The sequence below is a fragment of the Parasteatoda tepidariorum genome, chromosome 8, assembly GCF_982258835.1.
Source record: "Parasteatoda tepidariorum strain Cologne lab strain chromosome 8, Ptep-v5.0, whole genome shotgun sequence".
In the NCBI taxonomy this organism is placed as follows: Eukaryota; Metazoa; Arthropoda; class Arachnida; order Araneae; family Theridiidae; genus Parasteatoda; species Parasteatoda tepidariorum.
This window is the reverse complement of record NC_141762.1, coordinates 23833207-23855230: the sequence shown is the minus strand read 5'-3', so window position 1 is coordinate 23855230 and position 22024 is coordinate 23833207. Positions and strand designations below refer to the sequence as shown.

General features: G+C 29.7%; 1 protein-coding gene across 1 annotated transcript; it reads right to left on the bottom strand.

Moving 5' to 3' along the window:
• Window positions 1–1604: 1604 nt before the first annotated feature.
• On the bottom strand, window positions 1605–21857 carry LOC139425572 (uncharacterized). The gene is made up of 7 exons (XM_087149494.1): window positions 21695–21857; window positions 18182–18228; window positions 12707–12835; window positions 9133–9180; window positions 9017–9055; window positions 8420–8475; window positions 1605–1617 (listed from the first exon to the last, which is right to left on the bottom strand). The coding sequence occupies exons 1-7, from the start codon at window positions 21849–21851 to the stop codon at window positions 1605–1607; spliced, it is 489 nt and encodes a 162-aa protein (XP_087005620.1). The 5' UTR covers window positions 21852–21857.
• Between the last annotated feature and the right edge of the window lie 167 nt (window positions 21858–22024).

Below are 22024 nucleotides of genomic sequence, written 5' to 3'. Positions count from 1 at the left end.
TGTAATAAATTCAATGCATGTAATTGCATGTTTTTATTGCATGTTGTAATTGCATGCAATTCAATGCATGTTTTTAGCTGAGAAATTGGTATATTAACTTCGGCTTAACAGTTACTGTTGTTTTAAATTGAAAAGTTGTCTCTTATGCATTAATAATTTTTTTCAGAAAAAAATAGTAACATTATAATGTCTAAATATGCACTGTTTAATAAAAACATATCATACACTATATAACTCTAAGGATCACGTGCATTAAAAAAAAACCTGTCACTGAAAGATTAATCTAATTCATTAAAAAATAACTGCATAATTTATTTTCAGATTATTTATTTAATAGATTCATCAATTTTATTAATTCTATATCAGAAAAATAGGAAATAATTTATAAAATTATCAACGAAACTGTTAAAACTACATAAATATTAAAATGAAACAAATATTGACGTTAATTAATAATATAATGAATGATAATGATTATACCTTATAAATAAATTAGCAAAGTTGAAAAATTATTTAATTTAAAAAATGTAGTCCTTAAAATAGATCGTATTTCTTCTGTCTTAAATAATTATCTCTATTATTTCTGTTCCAGCAATTGAGTAAAAAGTAGAGAAAATCCAGAAAGCTTTTTATTTTTTGACGCTTTTAGTATTAAAATAGAAGTAATATGTTTGAATTTAAAAAAACAACGAGAATAATAATGACTTTTGTCATTCTAATAAGAAATAGTATCGTCTTACTGGAATGAAATTCGTAATTATTTCCCATCGGAATTTAATTCCGGGAGGAATCAAAAGTTCGTAATACACCATACTGACATTCTCGGAATTATGACGTCACGAGATCATCATTCCGACCGGAATTAAATTCCATGGAGCCAGTAATTGAGCCCCTGACTATTGTATGTCCTAAATGAGGTGGGAAGAAATATGGTATACGTGTATCACGTGATCATCCTTCATGTGTTTCGTAAAAATTAGCATAACTATTGTAAAACATTGAAAGGACATTATTTTAGTTGTAACAGAATCATTTTGTTAAAGGAAAACGTATTTATTATCTTGCAGTAGATTGTTATCGATTACGAACGAATTTCATTTTTTAGTTCTGCAACAAAACATTTTTGCGTAAAAAAATGTATTTTTCTTATCATTTTCCATAATTTTAATAAATTAAATAAATGAATTCATTTTTGTAAAACATCCTAGTTGCTTTTTATTACTACTTAAACTGTTTTTCATTAAATAATACTAAATATTAAAAGGGAAATAGTAATTGCAAAAATAAATAAATAATTTAATAACATCTACACAAGGTGTATTTAATCAATATATGTATATATTTTTTGGAACCTCTATAGTATATGTATATGCATGCATGAGAAGTGCAGCTGTGTTAAAAATACAAAACGCAATGTAGACCTCGTTAATATTCATTCTCTTATTGTATTCTGAATGTAAAAAAAAAATTCACAAAAGGTTCATTATTTATTTTATTTAAGAGTTTCATTACTTATTTGTGTTAATGACACAATTCATTCATTTTTCTCTAAGAAGTTTTCCTTTATCTTTTTCATACTAAGAAGTCAAAATTCTCTCATTTCATCAGCTCAAATCACTGAAAAAGAGATAAAAAAAATTATTTTACTTTCTGCATGAAAAAACTTTTTTTTTCTTCTTCGTATTTTGTTGAAAATGGCTATTTTGTACCATTTTCTTCAACAAAAAAACTTTATTTATTATTCGTGTTTGGATGGAATCAAAGTTCTGTAATCAGTAGAATTACATATCATTGGCTTATAAAGTACCAGTGCACAAAAAGAAAAAAAAGCCTGAATAACTTTTCATCTAATGATCAGATCTACACGTTGTAGAATTCAAACTTTATGGTTCGAGGGGATGACCTAAATTAGTGCAGACGATATTTTAAGTTACGAAATCAGAAACAAGAATGAATTTTCTGTGAATAAATATACCTTTTCTCTGTGGATTCGGATTTCTGACCCCCAAAATATAAGGGGTAGCAGGAATCTGGCTTATATGGTAACAATAGTTTGATCAGGAGAGCTGTCCAACGTCATGATCCCTTCCTGTTAATTTTATTTTTTGCTTATATCACCATCTCTCGAGAACTTTTTAATCGAATTGAAAACTTTTTGCACACAATTACACGTTTATCAAAAGATAATTCTATCCAAAAAGTAATTTTTGGTAGTTATTTATTATTTTTTAATATTTTATTCAATAGACGAAAAAATATATAATTTTAAGGTATAAAATTTTTTTTTGTCATTTTAAAGTATGTAATTTTACAAGGCAAAATACAAAATTTGAGAGAAAGAGGTTGAGCAGTTCCTCTGAGAAATCATATTTTTTTTAAAATAAAACGTATACTTAAAATTCGATTACTTAAGAACTATATATCCACATTCGCTCAAATTTTATATAACTAATAAACTGACGAACTTAAAAATGGTATACAAAATTGTATCCTTACCATTCAAAATTTGTTCGACTATAATTAGAAATAAACAAATATAAAATATAAATAAATATTAAAAAAAAATTTTTATACATTAAAAATAATAAATATTTACTAAAATTTATTTTTTCATAGAATTATTTTTGGATAAAAGAGTTTTTAAAATTTGTGCAAAAGTTTTTCAATTGGCTCAAACAGTTCACGAGAGATGGCGAAAAACGCAAAAAATAAAATTAATACAGTCAGACCACGATATAAGGTCACCTTAGGGGACATCGCAAAAGTGACCTTATAAGCGGGGTGACCTTTTTAACCAATTCATTAGCAGTTCGTAACTAAATAGTACACATTATGACTTTTTAAAAATGGTAATACGAGGGTTGCTATTTATATTTCTGGCCTTGGCAACAGTAAGTGTTGCTAGGCGACCGCAGACGATTTTAATCGAAAGTTTGATATTTTTAAACATAAATTCAGCCGACGATTTACCATTATAGCTTCATTTGTGTTGTTGACAGTAAATTGAAAAGTTCTTCTCTTTCAAAAAATGGAATTGAATCGTGAACATTTTCGTGCCATTATTTTTCATAACTTTCGACGTGGATTGTCAAGACAAGAGTGCTTCGATGAACTTAATTCTTTATTCAGCGATAAAGCGCCATCCTACAGTACTGTAAAAAATTGGTATAAGGTAATTAATCGTGGTCGATGTTCGATCCAGGACGAATCCCGTGCAAGTCGTCCAAAATCCGTTGTTGTGCCAGAAAAGATGGATGCTGTGCGTGAACTGATAAAGCAAGATCGTCATGTGACATACCGTGAGATAGAGACGTCTTTAGACAATAGTATGACTAGCATCAATAAAATATTGCATGAACATTTGAGCGTAAAAAAAATTTGTTCGCGTTGGATCACGCATAATCTGACAAACGCTCAAAAAAAGGCTCGTGTCGATTGGTGCAAGGAAATGTTGGAAAAATACGTTCAAGGTACATCAAAGGCTGTGTATAACATCTACACAGGTGACGAATCATGAATCTATGCATATGAGCCGGAAACAAAACAGTAATCAACTGTATGGGTCTTCCAAGACGAGGAAAAACCAACAAAAGTTGTTCGAGGAAGAAGCACATCGAAACAAATAATTGCCTGTTTCTTCGGCATTGACGGCCATGTGGTAACAGTGGCGTTAGAGCAACGCAGGACGGTCAATTCTGAATGGTACACGACCATTTGTTTGCCAGAAGACATTGGAGAAATTCGAAGAAAGCAGAAGAACAGGCGAATCATTCTTCATCATGACAATGCGAGCTCTCACACATCGACTCAAACAAAGGCATTTCTGACAGAGCGAAAGATCGAACTGATGGGTCATCCACCGTACAGCCCTGATTTGGCACCCAATGACTTCTTATCCCCACACATCAAAAATAAATTACGTGGATAACGATTTTCGATCCCCGAAGAAGCGGTTGATGCATTCAAAACGCATGTTTTGGAGTTACCTCAATCAGACTGGAAAAAGGTGCTTTGAAAATTGGTTCAAACGCATGAAAAAGTGCATTGATCATCATGGAGAATATTTTGAAAAACAATAAAACCAATTTCGATCCTACATATTGGTTTTTTCATTATTAGACCAGAAATATAAATAGCAACCCTCGTATAAATGAAAACGATTGGCCATAAATCAAATATTGAAGTCAATAAATTTTAACAATATAGGTAAAGAATTAAAGAAAGTTAGATTTTTAAAAATTTTTTTAAATTTAAAATAAAGCTGTTTACAAATTTCCTCAAAGTGTACAGTCCGCAAAAAAAAAAAGATATCACCTTGAATAACTTTCGTTCTAATGATCCGATTTTCACGAACTAAGTGTCAATCTTAATGGTTCCTGGGGGTGACCTCAAATATGCTAATTAATTAGTGCTAACTATTAATTAAGTTACGAAATCAGACACAAAAACGTACTTTCTCTGAATAAACATATATTTTTTTTTACATATTTGGGATCTAGAGACTTGAATTAAGTGAGAACAATTGGGTCGTAAATTGGGTTGCAATAAAGGTTTATATATTTGGCGATAGTCCAGAAAACCGCCAAAAAAAGTCGCCTGCGCAAATAAATATTTTAAGATAACCCATTGACTGATTCAAAAGAGAAACGCTTAATTTTACTAGGTTGCTAGGCAACCAATTTCTGACTGTAAAAAAAGTGAAATAATGTTTTGTGATTGCTCTGAGAGGTTTAATTAATAGTTAATAGAAAACATCTCGACGTTTCTAGGCAATAGACAATTTTTAAGTTCATTTATGTCCAAAAAGCAAAAAAAAAAAAAAAAAAAAAAAAAAAATTTATTCTCCTTTGAAAAGAAAATTTGAATCGATTTATAAGTTTTTAGAATTTAAATACATGAACTTTTCATCTGATATTATTTAGATTATGCTATTTTTGCTATGTTTATTCGAGGATTTCATACTAAAATCAAATTAACATAACTTATACAAAATTTTAGCTATAAACAATATTAGCTATATACAAAATTTTAGGGATAATGATTTTTACAGCTTTAATCGAGTCTTCTAGGCATGAAAGTTTGAAGGAAAAAAAAGTGCTTGAAAAATAAAATGTAGATTGTATAGTAATTCTAATGCACAATCACAAGGTTTTCTATAATTTACGATATTTCTCTTTTCTATAACTCAATGAATTGCTGAATGTTTAGTGACATTTTAAAAACATTGAAATATTTTATGTTTAAGAATAAGATGTTGAAATAATATGTTGCATATTGTATGATTCATTGTTTAAAAAATTGCTTCATTTTGCTAGATATTTACGTTACATGGTTTTCTTTGGATAAGGATGATTAGCAAATAGCATCCACATGTTTCGATACATTCTGAAACTTACGTTCGCAAATTCACCATAAAATGTCGCACAGCATATTCTTCAATTACGATAAGCTACATTTACCACCAAATACTGCTACTATGATTATTTTTGTTTTCTTATATATATATATATATATGTATATATATATATATATATATATATATATATATATATATATATATATATATATATATATATATATATATATATATATATATATATATATATATATATATATATATATATATATATATATATATATCTGATATGATACTCTCTTTTTAAACAGAGCTCGTAAGGCCCTTAAGATACTGAAATGGGAGCACGAAAACATAAAAGATTTTTTTTCCTAATGCCCGCCTGTGTTAACATCCGTCAATTCAGGCATCTACAGGGCGACAGATATCTGTGTGGCCTAAGGATTCCTAACGAGCATCAAACATTCTCAAAATTAAGTGTTCATTCACTGGAAAATTTAGTGTTTATTCAATTTAAGAACTGTTCCTTCACTTGGTTATCTTACTACTTATTATTTAAACCACCAAAAGCTTAAACCAATATTACGTAAGTTATCTAAATTTCTTTTACATAATTTGCATTTAATAACAAATATGTCGACATGCATTTAATAACAAATACGTCAGTTAGCTAAAATTACAAATTTTGAAATTTTTATGATTTTTTTTTAAAGACAAGCTAAGCTTAAGTATTCCTTCACTGGTTAGTTTACCCTATAAGATTTTGAGAAATTTGCAATGTTGTGAGAGATGCTTAAAAATGTTGACTACGTATTTTTATCAATATTTATAAAATATATATTCAAGAAATTGATGAATATTTTATTCCAAATTTATTCATTCGTATGTATATTATTGAAATTTTATCAGTTATTGAGAAAAAAAATAAAAAATAATCACATTAAAGAAGCACAATCTGTTGTATAATCATATTCTATCAGAAGCATGCTTTTATAAAACTCCACATTCTCTGAATAAAATGTATTTTATTCAATAAAATGTTTTATTCAAATTTCTTTACTAAATTGCAAATAGAATTTTAGACGACTAAAAAAGAAACATCGTATTTTATAGCTTAAAAAAATAAAAATGAAAAGATAAGCAAACGATTATTAGCGAAAAAAATATGAATGAAATTTTATGCTAAGCGCGCGAAGTCAAGTTTCTTGCAAGTTTATCACATTTTAATATTAATCGCCCCATTTAATCATTTCTTCACTGTCGCCAAATTATTTTTTTAAAAATAATTAATTTTAATTTTTCTCAGCTTCTAATAAATAAAAACAGTTGAAACTTTCAATTTTTCAATTGAAAAATATGTAGATTAATATGGTATAAAAAAATTCATACCTTATAATTCAAAAATTTTTCATCCTTAATTTAATTAAATAACAAAAAATAATTAACAATTATTAAAAATTATTTTTTTCGTGAAATTATCTTTGGGTAAATGAGTTTTATGACTGGCTGAAATTTTCTTCGAATTGCTTTATTAGTTTTTAAAATATGACTAAAAACGTAAAAAGTGAAATTAACATTAAGGGGTACGAACTTTGGATCGCTCTCCTGACCAAACTATGGGGACCATATTTCCCAGATTGCGGCTACCCCCTATATTTTGAAGGTTAAGAATCCAAATATGTAAGAAAAAATATATGTTTATTCAGAGAAAATACGTTTTTGCGTCTGATTTCGTAACTTAATTTATATTTAGCACTAATTAATTAGCATATTTGAAGTCACCCCCAAGAACCATTAAGATTAACACTTAGTTCGTGAAAATCCGATCATTAGAACAAAAGTTATTCAGGGTGATATCTTTTTTTTTTTTTTGCGGACTGTACATACATACATTACATCTTACTTTATCTAAAATAATCATTTACGCAGGTCTGTCTCGTTTTTGGCTTCATTTTTCGAACAATGTTTTCTAGATTTTGTAACTTCTCAAAATGCTCCTCAGTTCCCTCATGGTTTGTAAAAAAATTTCGTTAAACATTTTTTGCATTGAAGACTTCCACTTGCGTTACAGCTCAGTCTCAGGATCACTGTCATTGTCCTCACTGTCTACAACTTGTGAAACAATTTCAGAAATTGTAGCTTGTTCGTTGGCTGCAACATTTTCCTAGAACTCGAGATGGGTAATTGCCTTGTAAGGAGGTTAAATAGGCATTAGTTAGAAAAGAGCTTTCTTCGCCTCAGATAAAAAGGACTTTACTAGCGATAACGATTCTTAAAACTTGATCATATATCCGATAATCTGTAACAAAGAATTCCTATTCAGTGAGCCGGGACTTTGGAAAAGTGACCTTATATGCGGGGTAACCTTATATGCGGATCGAGGTCTGACTGTATTATGAGTTCGAAAGTTTGAATCGTTCTCTTGATCAAACTATGGGGACCATATTTCCCAGATATCGGTTACACTAATATATATATTTTTTTTGGGGGGAAGGGGGGCAGATATCTGAATTTAAAAATATTTATAAGTACATTAAATTAAAAAAACAGATAAAGTACATTTTCGTATATGATTTCATAACTTAAACTATTGTCTGCACAAATTAATTAGAATATTTGAGATCAACCCCACAAATTATTAAGTTTCAGTCCTAGAACATGAAAATCCGATCATTAGATCAAAAGTTATTCAGGTTGGTCCGTTTTTTTCCGGTGCACTGTACATAAATGTTTCGGGAGCTTTGAAATGATAAACAGCTTATTTCGGACTAAAGTGATATTTTTTATATCAAACTGAAATTTGAACTCTCAACTTAGTAATTATTTGGAGTCTCCTGAAAGTGACCATTACGTGTAAACCAAGAAGGCCATTTTGGTTTCATTTGGCATATTTCTTCATAACACATTTCGTGACAAAGGTTCTTCAATTAAAGAGTCTAAAATTGCTTTATTTTTAACAGTTTGCGGTTTTTTGCTTTTTAAGAATTGTAGTGATTTTAAACTTTTTGTGGTATATCATTGACTCTAACAATTTTAAGACAACCAATTAAATGTGAAACTTACCTCTTACAGTAACTGGGAAATACCAAACAAAAACTAATCATTGGAGCATAGCATGTCTGAAAAGAATACCAAAAAATATATGAAAATTGAAATATTGGAAAGTCATTTTTGCCAGTTAAGTTAGTTTGAAAACTTTGAAAGTTGACATAAACCAAAATAATATTTTATAGCAAAAAAATCTTCCTAAATGCACTGACTTACGAAATAGAATATACACTAACTTCGAATTTGTATAAATTAACGAATAGAAAAACATCCGAGAATAATGCGTACGCAGGGTTAGACTTTTAAAAAATATTTGTTTTGCTTCAATTAAGAACAAAGCTGCTTTAGTGTTTTAAAAATGTTATTAATGAACTTGGTAAAAATGTTATTAATGAACTTGTTAGTTATTAATGAACTTGGAAGGTAGCATAAAATGAAAACTAAAATTCAAATAATATCTTTTAAGGTTAATTTCGTCGTTTTCATATTTGTAATGAATTGAGTTAAAACATCAAAGCTAAAAAAAAAGTAAATAAATTTCTTGAAATCTCATTAAAAAAAAAAATCTTAATATCATGAAATCTCAATAACAAAGAAAAAAATTCAGCTTACCTTAAATCTCTCAACAGCATCCGGTGCAACTGGATCTAACTAAAGATAAATTGAGATTAAAAATAATTTATTTTAAAATGTGTAAAATTACATATATTTTTAGAGTAAATACTTACTTTCTGCCCAAATATTTCGAAAGCATTTTTTATGCAGCTTGCAGAGATCTGAGAAATGGGAAAAAAGGCATATGAAAATAAAAATATTTTTTAAAATTGCTCAGAGTTTTTAGGAAAAATTGTTTTAAGCTTAAAGAAAATTGTTGAAATTTCGTAAAAAGGCCATTCATAGTAGACTTTTGAAAACTAGAACTTAAAATACAGTAGAGTCCCGATTATCCGAGTTCATGTGGACCACGACTGACTCGGATAATTGGAAAACTCGGTTAAAGCGAAGAGTGTAATTAAGGAAAGAAAAAGAGTAGGTATAAATGTAATATATTTAACAAATTAAAAATTTATGCAAATCATACAAATCATATTATAATTAAAAAAATTACTTAAAAATACTTAAAGTGCATACTTGACGCAAATGAAAGAGTTTTTACTAAAAAAAGTCCTTAATCGTCTTTTGTTTCACATTACTTTGGCGCTTTTCGAGAGCAATGTTTCGCCATTTTTTTAGGGATCACAGGAGTACTAGCGTCGTCTCTTCTTGTTGTTCTATATGGGTCATTCTCACAAAAACAGTCATTTTCATGTCCCCAGTATATTTCATGTTTGTTTTACAGCTTACGAAAAAAAAAATTCAGGGAAAGTGTCCTTCAGAATGCAAGCTAACAAAAGAATAAAAATAAAATTATCAATTTTTATTTATTATTTATTTTAGGTAATTAAAATATACCAATATGTCATTCCCTCACTTGTCCCCACTGCTGATTTAAAAAAAGAAAAAAATTGTTTCTGAAATAATTTTTTTTTTTTTTACAAATTCGTGTTTTTTATTTCAGAATACTGAAATATAGAATTCAGAAAATCAATTTTAAATTTAATTTCTGATAAAAATATTAACTCAGCACTATTTTAAACTTTGTCCCCAGTGTTTCGCGTCAATCCCTCACAACAATGTTCTTATCACATGCAATCTTCTTAGAATAAAAATATTTTAATAAAAACTTCAGAAGTTAACAACTGGCATCATAGAACAAAATTGCAGTATGTTTCCATCTTCAACTTAAAGAAGCTTTGCTGTGGAATAAATTTGAATGAATCAAACCAGGTAAAATTTTTTACATTTGTCATTCCCTCATGTCATTTTTTAGAGTAAAATAAAATACAACTTCATCGAGAAAGTGGATAATTATATGTTGCTTTCTTGTATGAATATAATTGTATGTGATTGACTTCAGAAATTAATTAAGCCTAACTGTTATTTTTAAATTTTATTGAATTCGTCATTCCCTCACTAGTGTATAAAGTGAGGGAATGACGCTGAAGTGAGGGAGTGATTCAAGATGAGTACATTATTAAATTTCTTTTTGTTCAATCGTGCCAGCCAATTTTATTTCCAAAACCTGTAAAAACTATTAAATATATGAGACTAAATTATAATAAATATTAGATATACTTAGTATGTTATCATTTTCAAACATTAGGTAGATGTAACTTAGATAAAAACATGTATTAAAATAAAATATCATTCCCTCACTATTAGTGTCATTTCCTCACTTTTTAACTAGTGAAAATAATTAATTTACTTATTGATTAATTTGAAAAATAAATAAAAAAAATAATAAATTAGTTTATTAAATTAATTAATTAATTAATTAAATTAATTAATTAATTATTAATTATTATAAATTAATTAATAAATTATTAATTATTATAAATTAATTAATTATAAATTAATTATTTAAAAAATTAATTAATTTAAATATTAAGTATAATTTATAGGATATATACTTTCTTTATAATGCCATTACATATTTCTATTAATATAAAAAGTTTCAGAGCTTTGTATTCACTTTAATTTTTTGGGATTTTATGAACTGAAAAATGACAGTTTTCGTGAGAATGACCCATATATTCAATAAAACTTTCGATAACTTTCAGTCAATCTGTATGAGAGAATTTTACAGGTTGATTTTCATCGTCACTCTCTTCATCATCTTCGCTAAATTCATTTTCATTATTGAAGATATTAGCGATAATTTCATTGTCAATCTCTTGTTCTCCGTCAGCTTGCTTTCTTGAGTGTTTGGAAGATGAAATTAAGAATTTATTTCGGCAGTGGTTTTAAAAATAAATTAAAACACAAAACTCCTTGAAATATTTTATAGCTCGGTTAAAGCGGAAACTCGGATTATCGGGCCTCGAAAAATCGAGACTCTACTGTATATTTAACTTCTTTATGGTTTGACAAGCAGCAGTAACTGCTATACATTATCATTATCAGACATGATTGATAATTCATCTTTGAACCTTGTTTCTTATTGCAGAAAATTGTGAGGAATTAACATCATCGATTAAAGTTTTTAAAGAGAGATAATTGGGAAATTTAATAAGTGGTCATAGTTTTATTTCGTATGGTCATAGTTTTATTTCGTATATCGCGCATTCTTTAATTTAGCAGCAGGCATAGTTAGTTACAATAACAATTTTTAATATAGATCTAACTATGCAAAACTACCGGCCTGGTGGCTGAGTGGTTAGTGTGCTTGAGTGCGAAACCAATGACAGCCGGTTCGGATCCGGCTCAGGGTATGTATGTTTTTCTCTGTGTGTTGTTCTCTGTTATGTGTGAATGTAACCCACCCTGTGAATGGGTATAGTTTGTTTAAAATAAAATCCCCTCCAGACATTCGACTGGACCTGTTGCGGTGACTATGGTAACGAGGTATGACTGTTTCAAGTAGGGGTACGGGGTCACTGCTTTGGAGTGGTTTCGGGTCGGGGCGGCGAGAGAGAGGGAATATCTTCGGTCTATTGTGTTAGTTTTAGAGTGAAGCTACCCTCCTTAAAATGCGCCATTCTTGTTTGCATAGCACTAGACGGCCTCAGACTTTGTGGCGGAAGGAATTCTTAGCTTAGACATACTATATCTGTGGCAGTGTGTCGTGGATAATGAGGCTCATCTCCGATACTTTTGTCACAAGGTGCTCACCAGGCAACACGAAATAAGCAACACTTCAGTGTCTGTCGCTAAAAAAAGTATGTAAAAATATCACACATGGGTTTCATCAACTAATCACCATTTGTTTTGAAAGAAAAAACTACTTCAAAAATCTTAATGTTTTTTTTTTGCCACATTATTGTATAAGTAACTCGAGCAGAATATAGTTTATAGATTTCACCCTTTCCGACATCGTATTCAAGTGGTCTGGTACCATTAATTTTCCAGTAAGTGGAGGGGTCCTAGACTGGCTACTTCTCAGTAAGCTTCCACCCCGGTTTCTGTTTCAGTTTTCCGACTACTAAACCCTTACCTTTATCGGACACACATATCGTATAATGGTTATAGGTCTCGCAGTTCTGTTTTGTTTTAAATTGATGTTAATTATTATCTTCATGTCATCGCTAGTTGTGAAGTTGCATTCATGAGATGAAATTTGTTTCTTCAAATCGAAAAACTGAAACAGGCAAAAGCATAATAAAACTAGAAATTAAAATGTGTATTTAGAATTCGTTCAAATTCGTTGAGAAATAGAATAAATTTTACAAAAATTAGGAAAAAAAATAGTTTAAAATTCCATACTATTATCTCTCTTTCTGTATCATTGCATATGACTGGCTTTATGCAATCATGCCTCCTCAACCCCGGATCACATTCTGGAACGCTCACATTACATGTCGTTTTAAACGTGCTTCTTACGATTTCCCATGACTGAAATATGAATAAGCAAAAATACTTATATCAAAAAGCAACAAAACACTATATGAACAAGCAACAAAATAAACTTAAGCAATACACTCAGGAAACTCAGTTCAGCGTTGAACCACAATGTCTTTACCTTGACACACAATTGAACCAACAAATATTTTGCAACCAGAAAGGGGGGAAAAGCGCCACTACTACTCCTTTAAAAACTTATATTAAATTTAAAACGAACTTGCCTTCTCCTAATAATGCAGCTATCTAGTGACAATGAAAAAATATTTCTTTCATTATTCGTTTCAAAAATAAAATGCACAAAATTCGCTTTTTATGGTGCTGTTTTCAAAATAAATGTAGCCCAGATTTACTTCCGAATAGAAAGTATACAGCTGCTTACTACAACTTTTTCTGCGAGGCGATAGTTTCAATCAGATAATTTTATTTTTAATAAAGGAAATAAATTATATAATTTTTGAGCTCAAACCTGCTATATTTCATGAGGTATTAATGATAATAAGTCATTCTGGTGAGTTTGAGGTGAAAGCTTGTTTTAGTCATTTATAGAGTTAGTGTTAGAAAACAGGTGACACGGTTGCTAGATTTAGAAAGAACTCGCTTTTTGGGTGACCTAATTTAGCCTCTTTTTACTTGTATATTACCTTTGTTCCTCTTGTGGTGCAAGCCGTGCACCATCATGCGTTAGTGTTAGCATATTGTTTATTGAGCAACTAGTTTAAGTTCATTTTACAAATTATCATTTAGGTATCGCAGCTGGGAATCGCATTTTTTATTAAAAAAATTCTAAAAATGAAGAAAAATTAAACAAATCCGGGTATTTAAGTTTTCTATTTTTTCCTAAGCAACGTGAGTGAAATCTTTAAATATTTAAGTAAAGAGTAAGCGTATGAGCAAACCATACCGTGGATTGTAAACTTGGCGATTGCAGTTGGAATTGACGATGGATTACGCATAAATGTGGTGGGAAAGCGAATTTACATTAACCTAAACAGTGGAATTCGGTATTCTTTTTCTCCTCCTCAACTAGCTATGATGAATACAAATAACTCATTAATTCCTTTGATTAGAGAATTAAAAAAGAAAATAACCTTCTTATTGCTAGGATCACTTTACAAATACACTGTATTTATATTTTATTTAACGCAATAATTTATAAAACGATCTTGCTTTTTGGTATAACAGATTTAATTTTTACATTTTTTTTCTTCAGGAATTGTATTTGCGAAGAAATAAAAATATTTAATTAATGAACCAATCACAAAAAATAACGTAACATTTAAATACCATGTTTTATTGGAACACTATTTTGAAAAATTAATTCTATTTAACTTTTATTGTAAGAAAACATAACCTGTTTTATTTTAGTGATATTCTCTATTAAATGAATATTCTCTATAAAAGAAAAATGTAAACTTTTTTTACGAAGATTTTTTTTAGAAGTTAACAAAGACATATTATTTACTAGAAAAAAAATTAGAGGATTCCAAAAATCACGCTTTAAAGTAAAAATTTCTTGCAAATGAAATAAGCGATATTTTTAAAATTTTAAAGTAATCGGACATTCGCTAGTGAAATATTTCAAGAAGGAAAAATTCTATGTGCAATAATTTCAAGAAGGAAAAAATCTACAAATGAAGGAATTTTTCTTCAATGACCTAAGTCAAGTTTGTTTTATTGCTAGAAGCATTTATTGTAAAAATATATTTATTAAATTACTTTCTTTTTGAATGGGATGAGATGTTAAACTTCGTGAAAAATTGATTCAATTCCTTAATATACGTAAAAGTCCGCAAATACTTCTTCATTTATTACGGAGGTCATAAATACCTTGATACTCTTTCAATATTAGAATAATAAATGCAATTAATAGATAATACACAATTTTAAAAATATTTTTTATTTACATATATTGCGTACAGGTTTATACGTAACATACATACGTAACTGTTAAATGAATTAAGTAATTAAAAAAACTAACATAATTTATAAAATATATAGTGAAAGATAATGAAAATTTTCCAATGCGATGTTGTGCTACCGGGGTTTTTTCTCACATTTTCAGCGAGATTTCATTTTCTTTTTTTCCTTAAGTGTTTCTCACGAACTGGTGGACGCCCAGAGGGTATCCTCTTGCTGCCCCTGGTAACTCCCAACTCTTCTTCGGTTTATTGAAGAAGGTAGGACTTTAATTTTACCTCTGGAGGTTGGCACCAGCTGTACTTTGAAAGGAGTCCCATGCGCTCCGAGTTTTAACTCCATCAATCCTTTTCTTTATCCTGTTGAAAAGTGTTCTGGACGTGCCAAATTCTTGATGGCATCTTCGTTGAGCCTAAAATATTAAAATAATTATCTAAGAATTTCTATTGTTAAATACCTGTAGAATTTGCAGTAAATTATTAAAATCAGACAAACGAGTAAATAATCTTAATATTGTTAGTTTTGTTTCTCATTATCCGTAAATTAGAAAAATAGTCAAAGATATGAAAAAAAACAATAAATCATTTTCGTCTTGAAATATTTATAAAAGAAATTTGAGATATTTTAAATATTTGCTATAATAGGAATATTACTCTTAATATTTTCTTTCATAGCATATAACGTTTGTCTAAAACTTGATTTTTCCTTCTTTTGAAATTTTGATTTTTATGCCATTACTTCAACTTCCTTCGGGCTGTGCTTAGTTTATAAATTTAATCTTTACTTCATTTTTCTCTTCACATTTAAACTGTAAAAGACATTTTCTCTATTTGTAAATGATGAAAAATAATTATTAATCTGACTGCGTAAATAGTTAATTCACTAAAATGCGACATTCTAAATTAATTCCTTTTAATAGTCATTTATATTATTATTAATAATTATTTACACAAAATTATAATAAAGGAAAGTTTGATTAGAAATTTGAAAGTTTTTGCTGAAATAATCTGTTTCTATTGACAAACTCCAAAAACATAACAGAATTCAAGTAATTTTTTTTTCGGAGGGAAATGGATTTTAATTTAAAAGGGAACAATATTGACTTTATATTTATAAGATAAAAGACTCTCTAATCGCTAACACCAATTTGAGGAAAAAAATGTAATTTTCTTTTTTTTTCCAAAAAAGTTTAAAACTTAAATTGTTGGCCTTTCATTATAAAGCAATCGTATAATATTCTCGTATCATGTAAAACTTTATGACGAAGTTACTTATCTACTGTTTTACAATTATAAAAAGAAATAATTATTAAATTTTACTTGAATTTTAAAATGTAATACTTCAATGAATTTTACGATTATTATTATAAAACTGTGTATAATGAACATTTCAACTAAAATAATTAGTACAAAATCGCTGCTAAAAATTCTCTTAAACATTTATAAATATTATACATTTATAAATTTCAGCTTTTCGCATTATTGCTACGTCGAAAAATGTTTAAAGAATTTCATAATAACTGAAAATTAAATACAATTTAAAAAACAAACAAACTGTAAATGGTTATCGAGCTGAACCTTTAAGTTTACAGGGAGTTTTTTTTTTTTTTTTTTTTTTTTGAACTTATGGAATTGGTCTAATTAGGACGGACCTTTTGGGGATTAGAAACAACAACAACACAATTAAGTTTAATAAATGAATATAGAATTGGAAACAGTCTCTGCTAAACAATAAAAAAAATTTAAATCTTTTAAGTAAACAAATTTTATTGTAATAATCATTTCATTATTAAGGATTAAAAGTTATTGTGAAACTATTAATTTTAATTAGTGGATGAGTAGGAAAAGAAGTTCATCATTCAAAAAAGTACATTTAATGAAAATTATGAAAATATAGAATTGGTTATGGAGGTAATAATGTATATATATTTTTTTAATCTTAGTTTTATTACGTCTTTTAAAAAACGCTTATAAACACAATTTAGTTAACAGATACAGAAGATTATGTCGACGCTGAAACATAAAAAAATACGCTTTATATTTCATTTAATACAGAATTTGACATTAAATCAGAAATAACGAATAAATCAATAATAATTTACCTTCACAAATTTATCATTTCTTTTTGTAGTTGCAGTTGATTGCTTGATGGCTATATATCGTAAATGCAAGCAGCGCATTGGCTTTCTAATAGCAGCTTAACTTTCATTACGACTTCTGTGATGGCACACATAGTCTTTTCTAAGAGGATAAGAAAAGCACAATTTAGTAACAAATTATTCAAATATGTATAGAAAAAATTATAATACAGTTAAAGAACACGTACCTGCAAATAAGTTTTTTTTTTGTCTCAGTTGGACGAGATCTGCGTGCAATCTATGATGTGCAGGTATTAACGCTGAATGCGCCAATCCATGCTTGGATGTCACTATATGATTTAATGGAAGAGCGGATTTCCATCATTTTTGGTGATGACATTCGAGAATTTGTTTGGAAGATCCGCTTCATTGATACTAAGAAACGTCACATCCATATCTAACTTGTTGAATGTTACACGATACCAAAAACAAAACAAAAACATAAGCGCACAGCTGTTTGGCGATTGCCGAGAACGCTCCTTTAACGCCAATAGAAATTTTCGCCAACACTTTCCAATCCGCAGTATGGTCTGGCAATTCGCAAAGCTCTATAGTTCTAAAAATAAATATCACTCAATGTAAAATAAATGCCATTTGGAGGGCATAATAATTATTACTTGGAAACATGCTAAAACTCGATTTGATCTAACCTGGTCGGATAAAACCGGGTTTGTATTATAATAATAATAAAAAGGAGATAGATTTCGTCAGACAACGCTGTTTTTGAGAAAAAATGCATGGCAAATTTTTAACGTAACGCAAAATCAACAAAAAAAGTTCTCCATGAAGACTAGTTTGTCCCATTGCTTGATCCAGGAATTCTTTTGTCTTATGGATTAGTCTCAAATTACAAGGCTAGGAAATTGAACTTGATAGTTGTAAACTCAAAAGTGGGTCGGCTGTTCACCAACGGTCGTAACATAAGACTAAATGGCACTTCTGAGTATTATAATTGATGAAGGTAATATACAATTTTCATAATTATAGAACTGCTTCTCACAGTTTTAAATGCAAAAACTACGTTTTTATGTAATGAATTTCAAATTTCCTCAATTTTTATTGTTTTTTATTTATTTATCTATTTAATTATTTATTTATTCATTGAACAGTAGAAAAACTATTTATAGGCTGATATTACGGAAACCATTGTCATAAAGCATTTCTTATAATCAGAAACTTAAAAAATTATTAATCAGAAATTTTATCACAATTAAAAAAGAATTTCGTAAATCAAAAATTTTATCAAAAATTTTAAAACGTTAAATAATCGAATTGCAGTTTACTTGAGCATCGAAGACTTCCCAGCATTCTTTTTCTTCTTCGGGTAGCTCTACAATAATAAAATAAGAGTAATTTTGAATAGTTCGCACATATTTGTGGTATCATAATATCATATATCATAGTATCATATATAATATCTAAAATGTCATGGAATAATGTATGTCGTAGGTTAATTGAAGCCGGGATAGCCTGGTTGGTAAAAAGTTCGGACTCGATTTCGTGAGAACGGGATTTTGAATCCCGAAGAAACCCCGTGTATTAAATGGTGACTAGTGCACGTTAATTCTGTTAGGGTCATTAAGTCTTCGTAGTTCCAATAACAAATCGAAATCTCTGGGGGTTCTGAGTTGGAGATAGATTGTTGACGATCTGTGGATGAATGGATGTATAAATGGGTTCATCCTGTAAAACAGGCTGTGGCTGAAAACGTATTCTTGGCTCCAGATAGCGTTACTGAAAAACAAGAAATGCCTCTGCCGCTTTGTTTCCAAAGGAAGCTTGCTGGCATTAGCAAGTAGCAATAGAAATAACATCAGGCCAATTGAATAAATCGATCTTTTTCAAATAGCATCATTATTTTGCAAAGTGCCAGGCTAATTGGAAAGGTCCACAAAATTTTTAAATCACCCTGTTACTTTTTAATTTTAGTTTAGTTTAATATTTGTTACTTTTTAGGCTGTTATGGGTAATCTATCTTTTATAGCTCAATTAATCTGATTTATCTCAGACTACTTGATGTAAGCTCAGATTAGTGAAGGCGCGTTATAAATATTTTCATTAACTGCGTATTGTAATAAGCCAAATCAAATTCGATATGATTGAATAATTTAGCCAACCGGCCTGTGTAGCGGGCAGGGAACTGTCCTTGCATCAGAAGGGTTCTGGGTTCGAATCTCGGGCAAGGCATGGATATTCGTTCCTTCCCTGTACTATCTGTCCTCACTGTGGGTGCCCACCTAATATGGTGCTCCTGAAGGAGAGGCCAACAAAATCGCCCTGTATATGCCTGAATTGACGGATGTTAACACAGGTGGGCATTGGAAAAAAAAATGATTGAGTAATTTTCCACACATTTCGCAATTATCTTGAAAGCTGATTTTTATTAGAATGGAGCGTAATTCGCAACTTTTGCTCCTGGCCAGTGACCAATTAGTTGCAGCATTTTTAACAGGGGCCACTTTTTTTAGTTTTCTTTTTGCGATTACAAATTATTTACAATTATGTATACTCGGTGCTCGATTAGCTGCAGAGCCATTTGTACTCCGGTTCTGAAATTTAGACATCGACAACATTGAGCAATTTTCAAAACTATCCTAAATTTCGTCAAAAAATTTCAATTAATTTGTTCGAGGAAGAAGATTGAAGAATGAATTTATCATTTGAGTTTGGCAATAACCATTGTTATAAGTTAAACTGTAGACGATTCTGTTTTGGAGTTAATTGCGCTGTCTTTAATGTTTATTTTTTTTTCTATTTTTACACGTTCCGTGATCAAAGAGGATACCGTGAATTATGTCAACGAATTAGTATTTCTATTCTGAAACCTCGTGTACATTTTGTTTACTGTTTGCTTTCAAACGCGTCAGAGAAAAATTAAATAATTTAAAATCAACTGTAATTAAATTAAGTTATGAAATAAAAAGTAAAGTTAATGTAGAGGGGTACTGATTCGCTTAGGGGAACTGTTAAATATCACCATGCCATTACTGACTTCAATGATGCTCAATTTCTGGTAATTAGTACTATTTGTCGAAATAAGACATGCTTTGAAATTTAGTTTTAAGGGACTCTATTAATAAATTCATTATCAAGAATACGCGAAACCATCAATTGCTGTACTTAACACGATTTTGGTTATTAGTGCTGTTTTAATGAGTGCCAAATTTATTAATATAGGTACTAATGTAGGCACTGTTAAAATAGGTTTTTACCGTGCACCAAAGAGAAAAAGTACTGGAGTGCTTCAAGGGAGAAAGTTTTAACTATCATGACCTCGAGCAACAGCATCGTGCTAAATAATTCTGATTACACTTAATTTTTATTTCGATGGTCTTCTAAAAAATAAATGATAATCCTCTAGAAAAGTGGTTTGTTTAATCTAATAGCGTAAAGCCAGAAGTAGGGACAATAAATAAAAAGATGGAATTGTTTCAGCTCTTTTTAAAACATTATTTGATTGTGTGAAATATTTTTGCTTTTTTTTTTTTTTGCATTATTTGATTGTGTTGATCAGAGATGTACAGTCGAAATAATCTAATCCAACTCCGACTCCAACTAGGACTCAATTAAAATTTTCACTGAATCCCAGTAAAGTATCAATTTTTAAGTAAACTTAAATAATACTCCAATTTAATTACTTCAATTGCTATTCTGATGTTAAATCATATTTAATTATACAATCTATGCAAGTTTTTCTCTATAGTTCAATGCAATGCAAATATATCTGATCATAAATCCAAATTTACAATCAAAACGATGAGAAAGAAATTGCAAAGTGAAATCATAAAGTTCAAAGATGGAAAAGTATGAAATAAAATAACTTTAAGAACATTAAAACGTAACAAAACTTCTACGGTTCTGCATGAAAAAGAAATAACTATTGTGTAACTTATAGGAGTCGAAATGTCAAAGTTTTCTATAGATTTATGTTCATTTTTTCATGTAATAATATAAAGAATTTGTAAATGCCATACTGGATTGTGGGTATTCAATAAAAACACGGCATTCAAAAGAAAGTTAAGTGAGCAAATTTATAAAGAAATTACACTGTCCTATTTTCGAATTTACAATTATGCTGATCGATTCTAGCGTATTTTGCTGCTCGATACGAATTCCGCATAGAGCTTGCAACGACCACAGTGCTGACATGAAATATCCTCAGCGATTTGCGGATCATGGGTAAGAGTCCCCTAGCCACCAGGCTACCCGAGGGAGGTTCTCGTGGTCTTCCTCTCCATGTAACAAATGTGGGTTAGTTCCATCAAAAAGTGTTGCACGAAAGAAAATTTATCCCAATATTGGGTCCAGAAGTTCCCTTATCTTCAGGATTGGATTCAAATTGGGTTCCTTGTCTTCTGGATTGAGAAATTGCAAGGTTACGGAGTTGAACGTTAGTAGACACAAACCCAAACTCGGTCGGCTGCTCAACGATGGTTATAAAATAAAATTAGTCTAATAGAGAGCAGTGGTGACTTAGGGGATAGAGCGCTCACCTTCCAATGAAGTGAACCTGGTTCGAATACCAGCAATGGCTGGTCCATACGAATTCCGCACCCAGCTCGCACTGACCACAGTACTCTTATTAAATATCCTCAGTTGTGCGCAAAGAATGGGTTAGACACCCATTGCCATCACACTTACCATGAGAGATTTTCGTTGTTTTCCTCTCAGTGTAACGCAAATGCCAGTTAGCTCCGTAAGAAAGTCCGGTGATGGTTATAAAATATAAAATAAAATTATTCTATTATACATACAAATCCTGAATGCAATAAAAAAGAATGGAAGTAAATGCATACCACAGTCACAATATTGGAGCAAAGTACATCTTGTCATGGTAGTTAAAGCTACAAGAAGTAGTTGTTCACGTGCACTTTTAAATAAATCAAATGCTCTACAATACACAACTGTTGAAACGAGAATGCAAATTAATCTGTGTCTGAGTAACATTTCCATATTGAATTCCAGTTTAAAGCGAGCACTGATTATAAAATTTTTATGCGGGAAATATGATGAAGGCTTTAGCTTAAATATTATTTTATTTCTCAATCTCCCTTTGATTTGTGAAATGAGATACAACTGAATAAACACGTTTTTTTCTGAAGAAAAAAAAATAAAGAAAAACGGTG